Genomic DNA, 20,535 nt, shown 5'->3' on the forward strand with positions numbered 1-20,535 from the left:
CTGTGTATCACTCCGTTCAAACGTGCGATTTCACTACTCGCATTTATCTCACCATTTTCATTATCAATCAAATCATCCATTCGTTCTGTATTTCTACCTTCATTTACACTTTCAACGACAATATATATACTTTCCTACACACACACACACACACACACACACACACACACATATGTATAATTAGAATATACTACCGATGTATAGTATATATTGGTAGTATATTCTAATAATAATAGAATATATGCTACCGATATATGATTGCAACTTTGTTTCTTATTTCTCCTAATTATTCAACTGAAGTTTTATTAGTCATATGTATTGAATTGCAGCATTGCAATGGATTTTTTTATCTATTAATTCAACAGAAACTTTATTAGAATTACATAATAAAATATAGTTTTATTTCTTTTCTAGTAATCCAACAGATGCTATGTAGCTTAGTATTTCAAGGCTCTGCAAAATCATAATTTACTGATATCCCATGCTGCTTCAGTTTGCGCAGGCGCATTTTCCAGATAGTGTTTTGTTTGCTGTTGTCGGTTTGTAGTGAAATGTGTATGTTATGAATTTTTATTATTTTATTATTAGTAAATGGCATACTGTTTTTCTTATTTGACAAAATGCTTTTATCCTTTGAGTGCCGATGTAATTTGATGGCTTCCCTCCAAACTTTTACACTTTAAGAGCGAGGGAGCAAGATGAAGGAGATGGTCGGAGGTTGTTGTGTTTGCTCTGATGAGCGTGGATGGGCCGAAAATCCACTAGTGTATTGTGATGGGCAAGGATGCAATGTGGCTGTACATCAAGGTAAACAAAATAGTTAATCCATTGTTTAGTTTTACTGTTTATGTATCGAATGAAACATGTATCGTATTTATGTTGTAAATGTATTTACACGTGGTACAGCAGATCTTTTTTTTTCACTCCAGTGAAATACAGTTTGTCTACTATTTGTTATGGAAGTTCGCGCGAATATCAGTCTGTATATGTAGTGGGCGAAGAATTGATTTCAGTTTAAACGTATGTAGCGTATGTCATTAATATGAAAATTAGATTATTGTTTGAAAGTTTCCGTTACATTATTGAAAAAAAAAAAAAAACCTTTCCGCCAGTTCATTGGAGGTGTATTATAACAATTCACATTAAAGTGGCTTCATTATAATGAAGTTTTTTCCATAATACACTTTAGCTGAGTCATGAGGATGCCAGAAGACAACATTATGTATGGATGGCACTACGTCTGCGAGTATTAACTACATTTACAGGGCATATTGAGTATATTAAATATGAAATTATATTTATAATTGAATGCAGCTGATGCATGTTCTCTCACTCTCTAAAATCTTAAAATTACCCATCTGTTTCTCATGTGCACATATATATATATATGTGTGTGTGTGTGTGTGTGTGTGTGAGCATCCTTAGCACAATCAGTATAGACGAAGCTCTTTGGTCAGAAAAACCTGGGTTTGATTCTGTCCATGATGTGAGGAACCTTTATCTGGTCTCTTTTGACTAAAGGTGAGTTAGCAGGTCTCATACAGAGGTAGAGAGTTTCTTCCACCTGGGAACTCAGGTTTTTCATCCCTCAGAACAGGCAGACTGGCCTTGTGAACACACACACACACACACACACACACACACACATGGATTTACAGCCATGAATACTTTATATGGCACTTTATATGACAATATATGGAAGAGATAGGGCCCTTACCACATGCCGTTATGCCTATAATCAACCATGTGTTGCATCATGGCAATCAACCTCCTAGATAGGAAAACATATAAATGGGATGGGGGATACGTACATACATGTATGTATGTATATAAAAGATGTAATTTTAAGTCGCATGTGGATATAATATATATGTGATTGAGCATTATGTTACTGCCACCATTCTTGATCATATATTTTGCTAGTTTTGTGTTGCAATGATAATTGCAGTGTTATATGGTGATGAAATAACTCCATCAGGAGAAGTGGTGAGGACATTTTCTGCTTTTTAGATAATTTATCAAGGATGACTATGGAGTTCCTTTTGATGAAAAATAAGCAGTCATCACTTAATGTAAAATACCTTGCTATTCCAAAGTTAAAATGGCAAGGCAAAGGCAAGTGTTTGTTGGAACTTCTTTCAGGAAAGTTATTTCAAAAAAGTAGCATCATTCTTTTAGACATGCAATTTAATTTCAAAATTTTCTGTTTATTATTTTTTGTGCTATTAATAGTTTTATAAATCAAAATTGTTAATAATTCATTTTATTATTATTACTTTTTTTTGGCATTCAGAAGATAAATTTGTCCTTTGTTCTTCATGCATAGTATAGTTACATTTGAGGAAATGAGTTGCAGACATTCACAAATTAAAATTCTTTGAATAACTTTCTTGTCAGTATAGTGGTTTTCATTAAGATTTAGTAGAGATCACTCAGCACTGATAAGCATAAATAGGACTAATAAACTAAAATTTATTGTAATGAATTTAATGTTGAATTTATTATAATAAATTCAGTATTATTAAATTGGATTTATTGTAATATTATAAAAGTCTAATAACTTTTAGAACCAATTAATTTTTAATAAACACAAGCTGACATCATGTCTAGCATCACCACCTGCTCACTAAATTGCCATATTTCATCTACCTTCCTTCCTCTTTAATGGATAGTCAGCTTTCTCTCCTGTTGTTCAAGCATATCATGGTGAATAGCTGTCTTTCTCTGAGTATCTTCAACAGTGAAGGAGTTCTGCAGGCTCTGTTCTTCTATTGCCTATCTTTCTTATACATAAATGACCTCTTGTTGACCAATAATTTTGTCCTCAGTTTTGCCAATGAGAGTACACTCCATTCACCCTGCGCATTCAACAAGCCATGTAATTCACAAACAAACAGCACTCCAAGAAGTGTTTCCTATCAACTGCAACTCCAAGTTTTTCAAGAGAAATGTTAATAGGTTTCTTCTTTCTCAAACCTTTCCTTCATGTGGCATTAATGTGCTTCTACCTCTTGTGTGTGGGACTGATATTAAAAAAAAAAAAATAGTTGCATATAATAACTAGATGCCATTTGAAAGTCCAAGATGTTTTATGTAACAAACTTTTGACAGATAAAATATTTTCTCATATACCTTGTTTCAACTGCTAGATCATTCGTACCAGCCAGAATAATAATTTCTTTCACCTTCCTTCTCTGCATACTTTAAAATTGCTAATATTTTTAATCTTGGCTCCAAGGAAACACGATGTTGTTATACTCTCCAATCATTCCTCTTATGTGAAACAGAATACAAAATTTGATCTTTATTCTCCCTTTTCATGTTTTTATACTCTGCTTTCTGTTGCTTCTGTGTCTCATACTACATGCCAGGCATTTCTATAACCATTGAGTCTCACACTTTGTTCTACAGAGAAGTTCATGTAGGCATGCTGTATCTCTAATTACCATCTGGTCCTTTGCTTCATATTCCATCATTTCATTCTTACTGTCACTCTTACTGCATGCATGCTTTCTACTAACCTCGTTTTTTATGATTGCATTTTCTTGCATCTTGTCAGTCAACTCAGGTGCTTTTCTGAAAACACTTCCCTCACACGCTTACCAGTTTCATTCTCTTTCCATAAATCTTTCATTTTATGAAGCATCTGCATTTTATACGTACTGCAGCTAACAAAAATCATGCATGTTGAAATCATCTGCTATTGTTCAGTGCATTGGTGTCATGACATACAAGTAGTATACAATATAGCAAAAATAATAGCTTTTAGAACTGCAGAAATGAACAAACTCTTACAAACAAAATAAACAATCATAAAAAAAATACAGAATAATTGAATCAATTATGTCTAAATATTTGCAAAATCAACTTAACTTTCAGCATTAAAAATCTCTACTCTTAGCATTTTATGCCTCCATCAGTGCAGTTGGCAATACAAGTGCATTGCCAACTGCACTGATGCGGGTGACAATAACAATGGAAAACAACTGCAATGCATTGTAAACCTAAAGACTTTCAGAAACATCACTGCACGCAGTGTGATTTGAACCCACAGCCTATTAGTTAACTAAAAATTCACACATATACCACAGTAATTAAATTTTTAATATGTAGACATTTTGACTTAAGTATATTAAGACATCATCAGTACAGTTATTACAAACAATATTAGGAATTACATTCAAAGGAACAGTTAGTGCGCATGTGCTTAGGGGGTAATGCTCAGGTGGGAGATGAAATTCATCACTTAGTGTGCAACTACCACTATGGTTATTTAAGATGTGACATAGAAAATGTTTGCACTTTAAAACAGTTTTTGGATTACAAAACTTCTTTGAATGTAATTCCTAGTATTGTTTGTAATAACTGTACTGTCTTAAGATACTTAAGACAAAATATCTACATATTATTAAAAATTTAATTACTGTGGTATACATGTGAATTTTTAGTTATGAATACTCCACAAGTTTCACTATATAACAGAGCCTATTAGTTGGAGAGCAGAAGTACTATCTACAAAACCAAGCGAGTAATTTTTGTATACAACAATTAGGTATTCAGCTTTTTTTTTCGTTTTTCAATACCACCCACTAGGTGTTTTCCCAGCCACTCAATCTCACGTTTTGTTCTGTGGGGAAGTAAGTCCACTATCTTTTCTATTACCATCTGGTCATTTTCCACTACATCATTCATACAATCACTCATACTGCTTGTAACATTAACTACACCAGTCGCATTATCACACATTTCGTCTTTTAGCTCGTCGCTATCATTCGTCTTACCCTCTTCACACTTTTGGCATTCGCCCACAAAACACTTTCAACAATCATGTTCTCCTTCCATAAATCTCTCATTTTGCAAAGGCCATTTTGCACATGCTGCAGCAAACATAATCTCGTACTTTAAAATCAGCCACCATTGTTTTGCACATCAGCACCATGATGCAGAATACAGTGTATACAAGAAAACAAATATTAAACCTTTGAAAATCAGAAAAATAAGCACATTATCCTTACACTTAATCAAATTAAACACTTATAAATATAATAATATAGGCTATAACCACAACAAATATGATAATGCCAAAAGAATGACTTAATTGTTGTTTAATACTTCCAAAAAAAAAAGAACTCTGACTGAAAATCATCACGTGAACTATCTTCCACCCTCAAGCATTGAATCCCCTGTGGCAGATATTCTACATGATAGGATATCACATGAAAGATTGTTGCATAAACTGGATAATATGAGATTGGAATATAAACTGCTGATGTATAAGTAGGTGGCTGATCAAAATGGTATCTGGAGTGGTTTATGGGGGGGGGGGGGGTTTGAATCTGCCAGATTTAAGGTGAACAATTAGTACCCCAGGATCAGTCTTTGGACCATTTTTGTTCAATCTTTACATTAATGATATTGGAAAGGATCTGTCAGGGAAGATGTTCAGTTGTTTGTTTATGATGCAAATATGAGTAAAGAAATGAAAGATGTTACTGTCATACAGAACTTACAAAATGATTTGAACAGGCTGGAAATGTGGGCAAATGATAATGGCTGTCACTTCAATGTAAGTTATGCACTTTGGCATCATAAGATTTCCAACAACTTATTGTGTTGGCAGGATTATGCTACACTAGTGATCAAAATTGTGGAAACCTTTTGGAAAAAGTGTATTTCGGAGGTTTGATGGCTCATAACACCACTTTTTTTGGAGTAATACCATAAAATCAATGGAAAGATAAATTAATCAAGAATGTAATGCACTAACTTTTATGAAGGATTTTTTATTAGAACAGCAGTTATAAAGAAGAAAAGTGAAACACATAGAAAAAATGAGATATACAAAAATTATCACAATGTGAGTTAATACTTAGTTGGGTAACCTTGAGCGTTAATTACAGCCTTACAATGCCTTCCCATGGAGTGAACCAAGTTTTTTAGTTCTGCAGCTGTTATAATGTGAAACCAAGATTGAATTATTGCTTCTATTAATTGAGTTTTATTGGTGGGTTGCTTCTGACTAACAAGTTTTCTTTAGTTGGCTCCATAGATTTTCGATTGGGTTAAGATCTGGGCTATTCCCAGGCCATTCCAGCAGTGGAATATGATTATCTTGAAACCACTTTTTGCACACAAGTGGTTTCATGAGTGGCAGCAACATGGCATGGAGCTGAATCCTGTTGAAATATAAATGTGTCATTATCTTGGAAAAGATCATGTGCGGAAAGCTTCAGTTTCGGCTGAAGTATTTCATTTATGTATTTTTGGGCATTTATATTCCCATTAATCATGCAAATTCTGCCCACACCTTTTGATGTCATACACCCCAGATCATAACACTAAGTGGATGTTTCACGGTAGGTATAATGCAATCAGGATGCAAATCTTCTCCGATTCTTCGACTTACGTATTTTATGCCATCACTACCAAACAGGGAGATTTTGGTCTCATCACTCCAAATAACACTGTCCCATTGTTCTGCTGTCCAGTTAACGTGGGTTTTAGCCCAGTTTAATCTTTTCAACCTTTGTTTGAGAGATAAAAATGGCTTTTTTCACGGAATTCTGGCATTTAAACCAAATTCCTGCAGTCTGCGCCGAACAGTCCTTGCACTCAACTTCACATTGTATTGCACCATTTCATCTTGTATACACCCAGATGATTTTCTTCTGTCACGTAGGCACAGTCTCTCAATTCTTCTATCATCACTTGCTGTTGTGCACCTTTTCCTGCCTTTACCAGTCTGGTTTTGTAGTGATACTGAGTCTCCTTACACCTCTTCAAAAATTTAGAAATGCCACCTTTGGTTAAGTTTCCACCAATTTCGGGAAATAAAACTGCATGTGAGAATTACAGAGGTATTTCCCTACTAAGTGTTCCTGGCAAGATCTATGCAAGTATACTTGAGAAACGGTTGAGAAGAATTGTGGAAGAAAAGCTTGGTGAAGAACAAGCTGGGTTCAGGCCAAATAGAGGCTGTCAGCATCAGATCTTCACTTTACGACATATAGTTGAAAAATCATGGGAATATAATAAAGATCTGTATTTAAGTTTTGTAGATCTGGAAAAGGCATATGTGCCAAGAGATTAGGTATTCAAAACACTACAGTTATATGTTGTCGATGGAGCATTATATCAAGCAATGCTTAGTCTTTATTTAGTTGTAAGTCGGCAGTTAGAATTTAAGGATGTACAGGAAGATGGTTTAATGTTAAATCTGGTGTGAGACAAGGATATACATTATCCTCTCTGTTATTCATTATCTATATGGATTACATTATGAAGGAAAGTGGTATTAAACATGATATCAGAATTGGAGATGTTAATGTCAGCTCTGTGCTTTATGCGGACGATGTTATACTTCTAAATAAATCCGCTACAAGTTTGCAAGATTCCCTGACTAAATTGAATAACTGTTGTAATAGATATGGTATGAAGGTCAGCATTAAAAAGCCAAAGACAACGAAAATAGATAGAATTGTTGAAAATGTCAACTGTGTTGTGAACGGGGAACCTGTGGAACAAGTAAAACATTTCAGCTACTTAGGCATGATTTTTAGTGAAGATGGTAAATTAAATATGTAACAGACAACAGAGTCAACAAAGCTGGTATGGTAGGAAGTCAATTGAATAAATTCATATGGAATAAGAGAGAAATTAGTCGGAAAAGTAACCAGTTTTAACTTATGGATCTGAGAGCTGGGTCAGAAGTAAAACACTTGACCAAAGACCAGAGATTGCTGATATGAGAGTCCCGAGAAAGATTAGAGGCGTGAACAGATATCATGGAGGGAATATCATATTAAATATGATATTCCCTCGAATATCATATATATATATATGATACCACGAGTTGCCCTGGTGTTGCACTACCTCTAGACTTGAACTACGTTCAGGCGCAAACTTAACTGTTTTACTTACTTGGGAGAAGCAGTAAAAAACCAAGTTTATAAAATTACTTGGTATCCTTAATATATATATCAGGTCATCCCAAAAGTAGTGTAATTTTTTATACTGTACTTCTTTAAACGTGTCTCGAATTGTCTAAACATGAATTTTTAAAGCTTTATAAGTACCAATAAGCTGAGGAAGTCTCATTCTAAGGAATTACACCTTGCAAGAGTATCATACATAGGTTATTGTTTAAATAATCCTTTATTACTATGTAGGTCACTGAAGAGCACATCATGCTTTATGAGTTAAAAAAAGGCAATACTGCTGCTGACACTGTAAAAAATGTGCAAGAAGTGTATAGCGATAATGTTTTGAATGTGCAAAAGTGTCAGCGATGGTTCCAAAAATTTTGACAAGCCGACTTTAGTTTAAAAGACTCCCCTTGCTCTGTGCACCCTGTCTCTCTCTCGATAATGATATTCTGGAAGCCGCTATTGCAAAAAATGGCAATGCAACTGTTGAAGATTTATCAAAAGATCTTACTTCGTTGTCATCGACCATCCATTGCCATTTGCAAGAACTTGGAATAGTATCTAAACTCGGCATGTGGATTCCTCATGAATTGATGAACAACAATCGAAGAGAGCGTGTCAACATCTGCACGATGTTGACATGCTCGATGTTCTCGAGAGGTTCAATCTCCATTTTTGGGTCATGTAGTCACCGGTGATGAAAAGTGGATACGTTACAAGAATGTTAAGTGCTGAAGGCAGTGGGTTTCATTCAGGGAAACAGGCTAAACCTCAGCCAAAACAAGACCTAGACCTTCAGAAGCTTTTGTTAAGCATTTGGTGGGATATGCCTCTTATTATACATTTTGAACTCTTGCCACAAAGCCAAACGATCACAGCTGAAGTATACTGTGAACAACTCAATCGATTGAACGAAAAACTGAATGAAAAGAGGTGTTCTCTGGTCTGTTGAAAGGGTGTTGTTTTTCACCACGATAACGCACGCCATTGTAGTGCAAGAATTACCTCTATCAAGATTGAGGAACTCAGCTGGGAAAAGCTTCCACATCGTCAGATTACCACTTACAAGGATGGTCTGAAAAGTTCTCGACCATAGATGGCAACACTATCGGCATGTTTTTTTCCCCCTAAGTTGGTGCATCTATCATAAGCATCCATATGAAATTGGAAGTCATTCTATCAAGTAGTATTTTTTATACAGCTGTCTGAAGCAAAAATGTTGTTTGTATCTCTTGAAATGGATAAAATTGAGTATCCTGTGGTTATAAAATTCTTTGTAAAAGAAGGTTTAACGCCAAGATAAATTCATTCGAAGTTCATAAATGTTTATGGGCATTCTTCTCTTTCATTTTCGGCAATTAAGAAATGGGCTGTCAAGTTTAAACGTGGCCATACCAGCCTTGAAGATGATCCATGTGAAGGTCATCCAAAAAGTGTAACAACACCAGAAATCATTGATCAAGTGCACGATATGGTATTGGATGACTGGTGAGTCAAAGTGCATGAAATTGCTGAGACTATAGGCATTTCAAAAGAATGTGTAGGATATATTTTGCATGAAGAATTGCAAATGAAAAAGCTTTCTGCAAAATGGGTGCCGCACTTGCTCACAGCAGATCAAAAATGCACTCGCATGAAAATCTGTGAACAATGCTTGGAACATTTTAACAACAATAAAACTGATTTTATGTGTCAATTTATTACTATGGATGAGACTTGGATTCACCATTACACACCAGAATCCAAACAGCAGTCAAAACAGTGGACAGAAGGTGGTTTTTCGGCGCCAATGAAGACAAATTCGATTCCATCAGCAGAAAAGGTCATGGCATCGGTTTAGGAATACTAAAGGAATTTTGTGTATTAATTATCTTGAAAATGTAAAACCATAACTGGGAATATTATTCCGATCTTTTAACTAGTCTATACGAAACAATTCGCGAGAAAAGACCTGGTTTGCAGGGAAAAAAAATCATCTTTCATCAGGACAATGCACCTGCCCACAAAGGTGCTTTGGCAATGAGAAAATTAAGGGATCTGCACTATGAATTGTTGGAACATCCATCCTATTCCCCCCAGATTTGTCTTCCTCTGACTTCTATCTCTTCCCAAAACTAAAACTCTTCCTCGCTGGTCAGTGTTTTTCTTTGAATCAAGAGGTGATTGCATCTGTAGAGGGGTATTTTGTGGATCTTACTGAGAACCAGTACAGGGATGGGATAATGACGCTGGAGCATCGCTGGAATAAATGTATTAGTCTTTTGGGAGATTATGTTGAAAAATAAAAATAACTTTGAAAATATAAATTTGTTGTTTCATTGTTAGGCCGAGAACTTTTCAGACCACCCTCGTATTTCTGAGTTTGCAACATTTCATTAATGAACTGTTGATACAGTATGATACATTAGAGCCACTGAAATTGAGCCAATGCAACTTCTTTGCCTCCAAAACTCCTGATTTCTATAAAAATGGGATTATGAAGTTTTCACGTTTGAAGCACTTTATTGATTCAAATGGAGAATACATACTTGATTCAATTAGTAGCTGAATTTCCTTTTATATCCTTTCAAAACTTAATGCTAAAATCGCCATTATTTTTGGGATGATCTGATATATATGCCTGGTTTACGACTCAGCTGTTTAGATCTCCAGTAAGGATTAGCCTTTCTATTTTTCTTTATGACTATTTAATTATTTAAGGAATCTGCAATGTATGTTGGAATATTAATTAAAAGAAACTTTAATAAATACTTCCTATATTTTAGCAACACTACAAAAAGAAAATGAGTCAGAAGAGAGAAACTACTGTTGTTCGTAGAGTCCTGATAGTGCCCCCCCCCCCCTCTAGGGCTGTATTGGGTTGTCTTGGCTGTTGGGCTGATGTTCGCGTGATTCAAGCTTCCCAAATTTGGGGCAGTCTCATGCATCCAAATTTGTTGAGGTTTGGAGAGCTTTTTAGAGGTGATGCTGATTCTATGAACAATCTTTCATGTTTAAACTTGCTGACGTGTATTAACATGGTTTTCTTCCAACGTATTCTGTGGTGGGTATCCAGAGCATGGTCTGCAAATCCAGAGTGGCTGTACTGGTGAAACCAGATGTAGTCTTTATGTTCTGAAATACTGACATTTGCTGTCCTGCCTGTTTGGCCAAAGTAGGACAGTTTATAGCTGTAAGGGACCTGGTATACCCTAGGTAGGTCTAGGGGAAGTGGTTGGTCTTTGGTGGAGCGGATAAGGGATGCCAAATTTTATATATGGTTTGTAACAAGAAGTTAGGTCATATCTTTTTCTTTATGTCAGCTGCCTTCTCTAATAACTCACAGAATTCCCCTTCTTTAGGACTACAAGACTACAAGCACGCGCACAAATATGTCTCATTGTCTAAGTTCCGTTTTGAAATTTATCCACAGTCATCCCTCGACCTCTGTCTGCTTGAGTTACATCCGATCGAAGATACATCCGTGATCCCATATGGGAATAAAGAACATTTTCGACTATACTTTCGAGCAAAACGCAAGTGAGTGTAAAATAAAAAGGTTTCTATTTAGCAACAATGCATCATGTGCAGTGGCAGCGGCACATTCACTCTGAAAATCAACAGAGGAATTGTTGAAGTCGACACTCGTCTTCAACAATTCCTCTGTTGATTTTCTGTTTGAGAAATATGTTATTTGTGTATTTATCATTAAATTTTTAGCGCTATTTTGTGCAATGTGGTCCCTACACGTCCAATCAAAAAACCTAGTGAAGAATCACAGAAAAAGACGAGCAATTGTTCTCGAAACAAAGTTGCAAGTTATAAATCAACATGAAGCTGGTAAGCCTGTCACTGTGATCGTACATGACATCGGATGATGTCATTCTATAGTGAAGACCATTTTAAAAATTAAGGATAAAATTGTAGAGCGCTGTGATCTATTTCCATTAAATTGACTATAGTGAAGAAGCAACGACAGGGTCCTATCGGTGATATGGAAAATCTACTTACATCATGGATAGAGGACCTGAATCAAAAGCTCATACCCCCTTAGCACTATGACCATAACCACTAAGGTACTTAGTCTCTTCAACATGTTGAAGGAAAAAGCAGGGCCCGATTATGACTACGAATTCAATGCTGCTTCTTCCAGTTGATTCATGACATTCAAGCAGAGTTTTGCTCTGCATAATGTGAAAATGTATGATGAATCTGCAAGTGCCGATGAGAAGGCTGCCAAAGTGTTTCTGGAGAAATTGGATAAAATTATTACGGAGGAAAATTATTTACCACAGCAAATATTTAATATGGATGAGAGCTCCTTGTTTTGGGAAGAAAAAAAAAAAAAAAGCCCGAGCAGGCATTCATCCATAAAAAGCTAAATTTATGCCTGGTTTCAAAGCTCTTAAAGACCGTATTACGGTTCTATTGGGGATAATGTGGGTGGATATAAACTGAATTCATTACAGTTTTTGATCACTCGTCTTACAGTTCATTATCGGAGCAATAAGAAGTTGTGGATGAATTCTTTGAGGATGCCTTAATCAACTGTTATGTTGATTAAGGTTATGAGCAGACATTCATCCACAAAAACTGAAATTTATGCCTAGTTTCAAAGCTCTTAAAGACCATATTACAGTTCTGTTAGGGGATTATATGGCTGGATATAAACTGAAATCATTTGTGATATGACACAGTGAGAATCCATGAGCCTTCAATAACTTTTACGGTTTTTGATGGCTCATCTTACAGTTCATTATCGGAGCAATAAGAAGTCGTGGATGAATTGTTTGAGGATGCCTTGATTAACTGTTATGTTATGCAAGTGAAATGAAAAGCTATTGTGTGAAGGAAAATGTAGAATTTAAAATTTATAAATTCTAGATAATGCTCGGGGTCATCCACCTTACATCGGTGAACTTCACCCCAAGATCAAGATCATGTTTTTCCCTCCAAACACTACTCCATTGATCTGACCAATGAATCAGGGAGTTCTTGTAGTGTTTAAGGCTTATTATCTACAGAGAACATTTTTTCACCATTTCTGCTAGTGAAGGAAATAATCAGACTCTCATTCAATTCTGAAAGGCATTCAATATATATCATGCTATTAAAAATATTGCTGTAGCCTGGAACGAAGTGGCCTCTCAAGTGGCATATGGAAACAGACATTAAAAAGGTTTGTGCACAATTTTGAAGTTTTGAAAAAAAAAATGAAGACCTTTGTAAATTGAGTGAAGAAATAGTGGGCCTAGCAAACAATCTGAATCTCAAAGGTGATGACATAGTTCAACTCATTGAAAGTGCCCCTGAAGAATTGACCAACAAATAATTGGTTGAACTGGAGGAACAAGGTGTTGCCGAAGAGGAAGAACGAGAAAAAACTGTTGCAGGACACTTCCTCAAGCAGCATGTGACAGAAGGAACTCGAGAACAAAGGGTGTTAAATTTGATTATAGTGTCAGTGGGTGTTTCAGTTAAAGATGTAACTATTCTACCTCTGGTTGGTGACAGTTTTATTTATTTATTCATATGGAGTTTCCTCCCTTTTCTCCCCGTCCCTATTGGGGCGAGTTGAGCCCCCTCATGTGGGGGGGGGGTAAGTATTCATGATTGTAGATCCGTGTGTGTTCACGGGGCCGGTTTGCCTGCTTGTGGGATGAAAAACCCCAGATAAAGTGGGGGGGGGGCCCTGCCGTCCACGCCCAAGACCGGTTAACTTGGCTATGGCTGAGGAAGATCCTTAAACCCCTCACGTTGGCGACAGGAATCGAACCGAGGACACTCCTTCCCCAGGCATATGGTTGCGAAGCACAAAGCCACTAGGCTAACCGCTCGGACTTGGTGACAGTGATCATACAGTACTCACTTGGGAAGTGACTAAGTTTATGAATGTTATATTCAGAAAAGGCTACATGCTGAATTACAAATCAGGAAATTATGACCAACTGAGGAGTATACTGAGTTCAGTGGAATCTGATTGGTTGATTGATGGGAAGCATTTAAAAATGCTTAAATGATGTGATATCAAAGTGTGTCCTGAAAGTTCAAAGAGTAAAGAGGGTAGGAGTTAAATGGATGTCTTATTAAGCAAGAGATTTATAAGAAAAGAATGATGAGGAAGGAATATCTTGTGCATGAGGATGATGTGTATTATGAAAATTATAAGCAGCAAGCTAGAATAGTCACAACTGTTGTACGGAAAGCAAAGTGTGAGTATGAAAAGAAACTGGCTCTGAATGCTAAAGACAACCCCACAAGAATTCTGTCGATATGCTGCAAGTAAAAGAAAGAATGAATATGAAAGTATAACTCTTCTAAATGCAGATGGTGTGAGGCTTACAGATGCAGAAGTGGTTGTTTAAGTAATGAGTGCCCATTTTGTTAAAAGCTTTCAACCTAGTGTACATGACATTGAGCTCACTGCAACCTCTTCACTGGATAAAGAAATGCAGGCATAGAGGACAAGTTATTAGAGATGTTGCACAAACTGAATAAGAATTCAGCAATAGAGACTGATGGGATATCAGCACATGTGCTAAAAGAGTGTTCAGCTGAACTGGCTATTCCTTTGACCAGCTTTGATGAGTCTCAGAACAGGGAAGATTCTGCAGGAATGGAAAGAATGTATGGTAATTCCATTGAACAAGGGTGGTTTAAAGACCGATGTACTAACTATCAACCAATTAGTATCTCTCGAATAGGGGTGAAGATTTTGGAAAAATTGGTCAGGGCTCACATTCAGAAATGGGTTGACATTGAATCTCTACTCTGCAATGAGCAACATTGGTTTACTAAAGGAAGTTCATGATTTAGCAACTTGCTCACATTCTGTAACAATTGCTGTTACCATTGAACTAGACAAGGGGAATGGATACACCATGGTACTTTTGGATTTTGCTGAGACTTTTGACAGAATACAGCATGGTAGACTGGTGCATAAATTGGAGAATATGGGTTTGGATTATAGAATACTAACATGGATAAGAGGATGGCTGACTGACAGATATCAAAAAGTAGTATATGGGGGATGTGAGTCTGCAAGATTTAAGGTAACCAGTGGTGTACTACCACAAGGATCAATGCTTGGTTCACTGTTTTTCAGTCTGTACATTAATGATATTGGGAAGGATTTGTCAAGCAACATACAGCTATTTGCTGATGATGCAAAGATAGGTAAGGTAATTAGTAATGTTGCTGATATGCAGTACCTGCAGAATGATTTGAATAGGCTGGAACTGGGCATGGGAAAATGGATGTCATTTCAATGTCAGTAAATGTAAAGTCGTTATCTTCAGTGTGATTAGATATCCAGTGTCGTATTATATTGGTGGGATTAGGCTTGAAGAAACTGATGAGGCTAGGGATCTTGTAGTGTTAGTATATAGAAAGTTCAGGGGCTATGTAGCAAAGATTGCAACTCAAAAGATAATTGCAATACTGAAACGAACATGCACTTCGCAACCATATGACAGAATACAGCATGGTAGACTGGTGCATAAATTGGAGAATATGGGTTTGGATTCCTGGGGAAGTAGTGGCCTAGGTTCGATTCCCGTCGAAGACGTGAGGAGCTGAAGGATCTTCCTCAGCCATAGCCAAGTTAGCCGGTCTTGGGCGTAGACAGTAGGTTTTTTCCCCCAGTTTATCCTGGGATTTTTCATCCCACAAACAGGCAAACCGGACCCGAGAACATACAGGATACAGCCATAGGATATAGTATGGCAAGGAAGGCAACGTGAAACCACCTTGCTTATAATCATTGTAGTATGGTAGCATAGCTGCCCCTACCATCCGTATAGATGAAAGGAAACTAATTATCATTATTATTATACTCCATTTATCACTATCTAAATTATTTGTTTCTACAACCACTACCATCTTTTTTACTTTCCATGATGATGTCTCTGTAACTGAGATGGAATATTGGAAGTATTAAATATTTAACAGCACTAGGAAACTATTTTTAATTGTTTCCTAGTGCTGTTTCCTCCCATCAAACTTTTATCACGAGTTTCTACAACCATTATGATCTCCTTACTTTTCCCTTCTGTTCCTCAGCTGCATTCATCGCATCCTTAATTTTTGCTCCTGGGAAGCATGAAGTAGTGACTCCATCGTCAAGTGCAAATTTAGTGAGCAAATTACCATGTCTTATTACTTCTTTTTTCTTACAATCCAATTTATTACCTTATTATTATTCACCGATGTCTGAACTAGCCTCTGTGCTTCCATGTATCTTATTGTTTTCTTATTTATTTTATCCTGTTAGAGTTTTTTTTAAACAATTCTTGACTTGTTTTTAATCTCTATGGTAGATTGTCTGATAATTTGTTTTAATCTAGAAATTTTAGATATCAAATTATCTTTATTTGCATCATAAAAATTGATGTTGCAATGCTTTTGTTCCATGGGGCAAAAGTTCTTGTCTCAGGCATTCACATTACCTTTTGCTTTTGGCACTGTCGTATTGTTTCGAGTGGTTTTTGGTGCTATTTTTTAAAAACTATATTAATTTAATGATGCATCTCCAACTATATTAGTAAATGCATCAAATACAATGATGCAATAAAAATCATAATAATATGTTAAAATACACCAGTTAATCCTCAGCAAATTATAAAAAAAAAAACATCTACCTTATGCTTGCATAACACATCTACTCTCAAAATAGACTCCTCAAAATGCGCTCTGTTTTGTTTTACTTCAGTGTCTGCTATTAAGTTGGATTCAGTATTTAATTTGTAGTGCTTTTAAGATGTAGGTTTTTTGAGGGTTTAATTTTGATGGACCCAGCAGAAATGAAATCACCACTGGATGATTCATTTTAAATACACCAAAGGCATTGCATTGTTTTCCTTGGAGGTGAGATTACTTTCTGTTTCATTTTTAGTGCACTTGGCAGTTCAGTATGGTCAGCTATCCTCAAGATATAAAAAGACACAGGTTTTGAATATTATTTAGTGTACACTTTTTCCCAAAACAGGATCTTATTTCCCATATAGTACACTGTTCATTCAAGTAACTGAACATGATTGAATTTTTGGGAGTCTGAATTATTATAATCTCATACCTTTTATGGCATCATACTCATTCATATGATTTCCATATACTTAGAAAGATAAATAATGTTGTTTTATATGTGATATTATTTAGTGTAATAGTTTAGGTTATGTTCTAATAAACATAGAACTCCATTTCATAAAATAAGATCTACATTGATGCTCCTGTGGTAACAAAACTCTTATGTTAAGATAATTTTTTTTAGAAATATATTTATTTCTGGAGCATTCGTAGCTCAGTCAGTATAGACAAAGCCCTTTGGTTGGAAAGACCTGGGTTCAATTCCTGTCCAAGATGCGAGGAACCTTTATCTGGTCTCTTTTGGCTAAACATGAGTTAGCCAGTCTCATGGTAACTGATAACTCAGGTTTTTCATCCCCCCCCCCCCAGAACAGGCAAACTGACCCTGTGAAAACACGCAACGCATCTACAGACATAGGGCACACTGGGAGACTTAGGGCCAACCACTTTATCCTCGAGACTATCCTCATGACCGTTGCAGTTGTGAAGTCCACAGCTAAAGAACCTCAATGGTTTGTGAAAAAGCTTAAGACCAGACATATTTACTGGTAACCTCCGTATAACACGGCATTCCTACAACACGGTTCGAGAATTGGGTAAATCCCCGTACAACACGGGACATGATGAGAGCTTTTAAGTGCAAGAGCCATCTCATTCGATAATTTTCATTCGAGCGTGTATGTCGTATCAGATTTGTGTACAGAATTTTAATATTTATTAGAATTTTAAATTCATTTTGTTCGTGGAGTATTAAACATTTTAAGACTTTCACTGTTTTCTTCTTTGTATGTATTATTTAACATTTTTTAATGCATTATTGAACCTTTTTTATTTTAAAGAAGTGTTAAATATTTCTTTTTTGTGAATTAATTTGTAGCCCTGAACAATGTCTGCCGGAAGTAAAAAAGTACCTCTTAAAAGACATTTCATCTCGCTAGAATTAAAAATACAGATTTTGGATTGTCTTAAAAAGGGGGAAAAAGTATCATGTTGCAAAAACCTTGGATTTAAATGAAGCAACAATCTGGACCATACAGAAAAATGAACAGAAAATTAGAACTTCCGTTGCTGCAGGTTGTTTTATCTCTGCAAATATGACTGCTCGTCCCAGAGCACCAATACTTGAAAAAATAGAAAAAGCTCGTAGTATTTAGATTGATGACTGCTCAAAAAAAGCGGATCCCACTGGACACCAATGTTATTAAATATAAAGTTTAAAAATTTATAACTACTTAAAAGAAAATGGAGAATCTGCTATTAACCCCGACTTTGTTTCTAGCAAAGGTTGGTTCAGCAGTTTTAGAAAACGATTTTCATTACAAATCATAAAAATACTAGGGGAAAGTTCATCAGCTGATAATGAAGCTGCCAAAACTTATCCAAAGGAATTGCAAAAATTTATTGAACTGGGTTATTGAATTATTGAATTGCCGACGAGATGAGCCATTTGATGGGAAAAAATGTCCAAGAGAACATTTATTTCAAAAAATAAAGTTGAACCAAGTTTTAAAGCATCAAAAGACCGTGTAACATTACTTATGTGTAGTAACGCTTCAGGCGATCACATTGTAAAAGCCATGCTAGTTTATAAATCCCTCAATCCTCGAGCAATGTAAAACCTAAATAAGAGTGCTTTACCGGTATATTGGACGGCAAATAAGAAAGCTTGGGTAACTACTGATTTATTTAAAAAATGGTTTCTAAACTGTTTTCTACAAGTGTGGAAAACTACTTAAAGCAAAAAAAATCTAGATTTTAAAGTTCTACTGATATTGGATAATGCACCCAGCCATCTGAAAGATTTAAATCACCCAAATGTCAAAATAATTTTCTTACTGCCAAATACAAGTTTATTACTTCAATTGTTAGATCAGGGAATTATAGCTACATTTAAAACTAATTACATCAGGAAATCGTTGCAATGGGTTTTGAATAAAGTCGAATCCATCAAAGTCATGGAGGCATGGAAACCTTTTGCAATTTTGGACTGTATTAATCTCATAACTTCATCCATGAAAGAAATAAAACCGACAATGTTAAATGCCTGTTGCAAAAATATGTGACCAGAGTCAGTTCGAGCCAGCAGAAAACAGAATGGATGCAATAATAGAACTTGCTAAGTCTCTAGGAGGGAAAGTTTTGACGATACAAATGTCGAAGATATTCAAGAATTACTGGTGGAAGAAAAGACTGATGAAGCAAATTTGGCAGAAATGGCATCAGGGATAAACCAAATTAATTCAGAGGACGAGAGAACTGATGGAAACAATGAAGTTAAACATTCCCCAAAACATAAAGAAAGGCCTAGACTTAGCTGAACAATTGAAGTTATATTTTCTAAATGAAGATCCTTCCACTGAAAGAAGCACAAAGTTTAAGAGAGAACTTCACAAGTGCTTAGCTCCATACAACGAAATTTGTAAAGATCTCAGCTTAAAGCAAACAGTCTAAATAACAGATTTTTTGCAGAAAGTAGAGCATAGAACTCAGAATGCTGCTAAAGAAGATGATGAAACTCAGAAGATGAGGATATTTTGCCAGGAAGAAAAAAACGCCCTCGTTTAATGGTGCTTAGTAGTGATGACGAAGAGAACATTATGTAATAATATTAATATGTAATACTTTTGATCAATTATCATTTCTCTTAGTTATAAAAGAAATAGTATAGTTTTTTTAACTTTTGGAACCTAACTCTGTTTTTTTTTTGTACTAGTTCTTTGTTTCGCATAACACGCCATTTTTAGGAACCTAACGACCATTTTATATGGGGTTTACCTGTATTTCTGAATGCTCTACAATATTCACTCATCTTAAACAAATATGGCTACTTCATAATGGTTTCCAAAATTGGAGATCATTATTATGAGATCATCAGGCCAACATTAAAACTCACTTTCTGATGCCAATAGAGGATGCCATTTAGGACTGTATTGTCATTGTCTAAGATTGCAAATACATTTGTAATTAGAAATATTTGCTTAATAATGTGAATTCATTTAGTCAGTCATTATCTTAAGACACATTCCTTTTCATTAAGCAATAATGTGGACGAGTGTTTCTCTTAGTGTTTTTAAGCAGCTGTCACATACCAGTTAATTCAGAACTCGGCAATTAATTGATGTCTAATTGTTTGTTTAGGATTAAGCAGTCTGTGCATCACATAGACTGCTTGATCTTGATGCAGTTTTTTTGGGAATACGTTTATCGTGGTCTTGGATAGGTCTTAGGCTGTTTGGTTATTTCATTAAGTGCCTAAATCATGTGTTTTAGGCCAACGGTGGCCTGGTAGCACATTTTAGGTACTTTTCCAAAAATTGACTCAGTGGATTTTTCATTTTAAACTACTATTCTTAGCACTTCTGTTTTTATTCTTATAAAGATTACTTATTTAGTCATTTTTAAATTCATTTATTTATTCATCAAAGGAAGATCCAGAAAAACTTCCTTAAATAATAAAAAAGTAAATTATTATTATTATTCGTGTGGACAGACTTATGTGTTCGTCGAACATGTTGTTTATTATTTTAACGGTATAATAGAACACAGA

General features: G+C 35.6%; 1 protein-coding gene across 2 annotated transcripts in view; it reads left to right on the forward strand.

Moving 5' to 3' along the window:
• The first annotated feature begins 526 nt into the window (after window positions 1-526).
• The window catches only part of Alh (coiled coil domain containing protein Alhambra), a 294,506-nt gene continuing 274,497 nt past the window's right edge, over window positions 527-20,535 (forward strand). For both annotated transcript variants that reach the window (XM_090391968.1, XM_090391969.1), the window contains exon 1: window positions 527-807. In XM_090391968.1, the coding sequence (XP_090248094.1) occupies window positions 699-807 (109 nt within the window). In that variant the 5' untranslated portion in view covers window positions 527-698. The remainder of the gene's footprint in view (window positions 808-20,535) is intronic.

Source organism: Typopeltis vanoorti, chromosome 4 (genome assembly GCF_054136105.1).
Source record: "Typopeltis vanoorti isolate ZY-2024b chromosome 4, IOZ_Tvanoo_1.0, whole genome shotgun sequence".
Classification (NCBI taxonomy): Eukaryota; Metazoa; Arthropoda; class Arachnida; order Uropygi; family Thelyphonidae; genus Typopeltis; species Typopeltis vanoorti.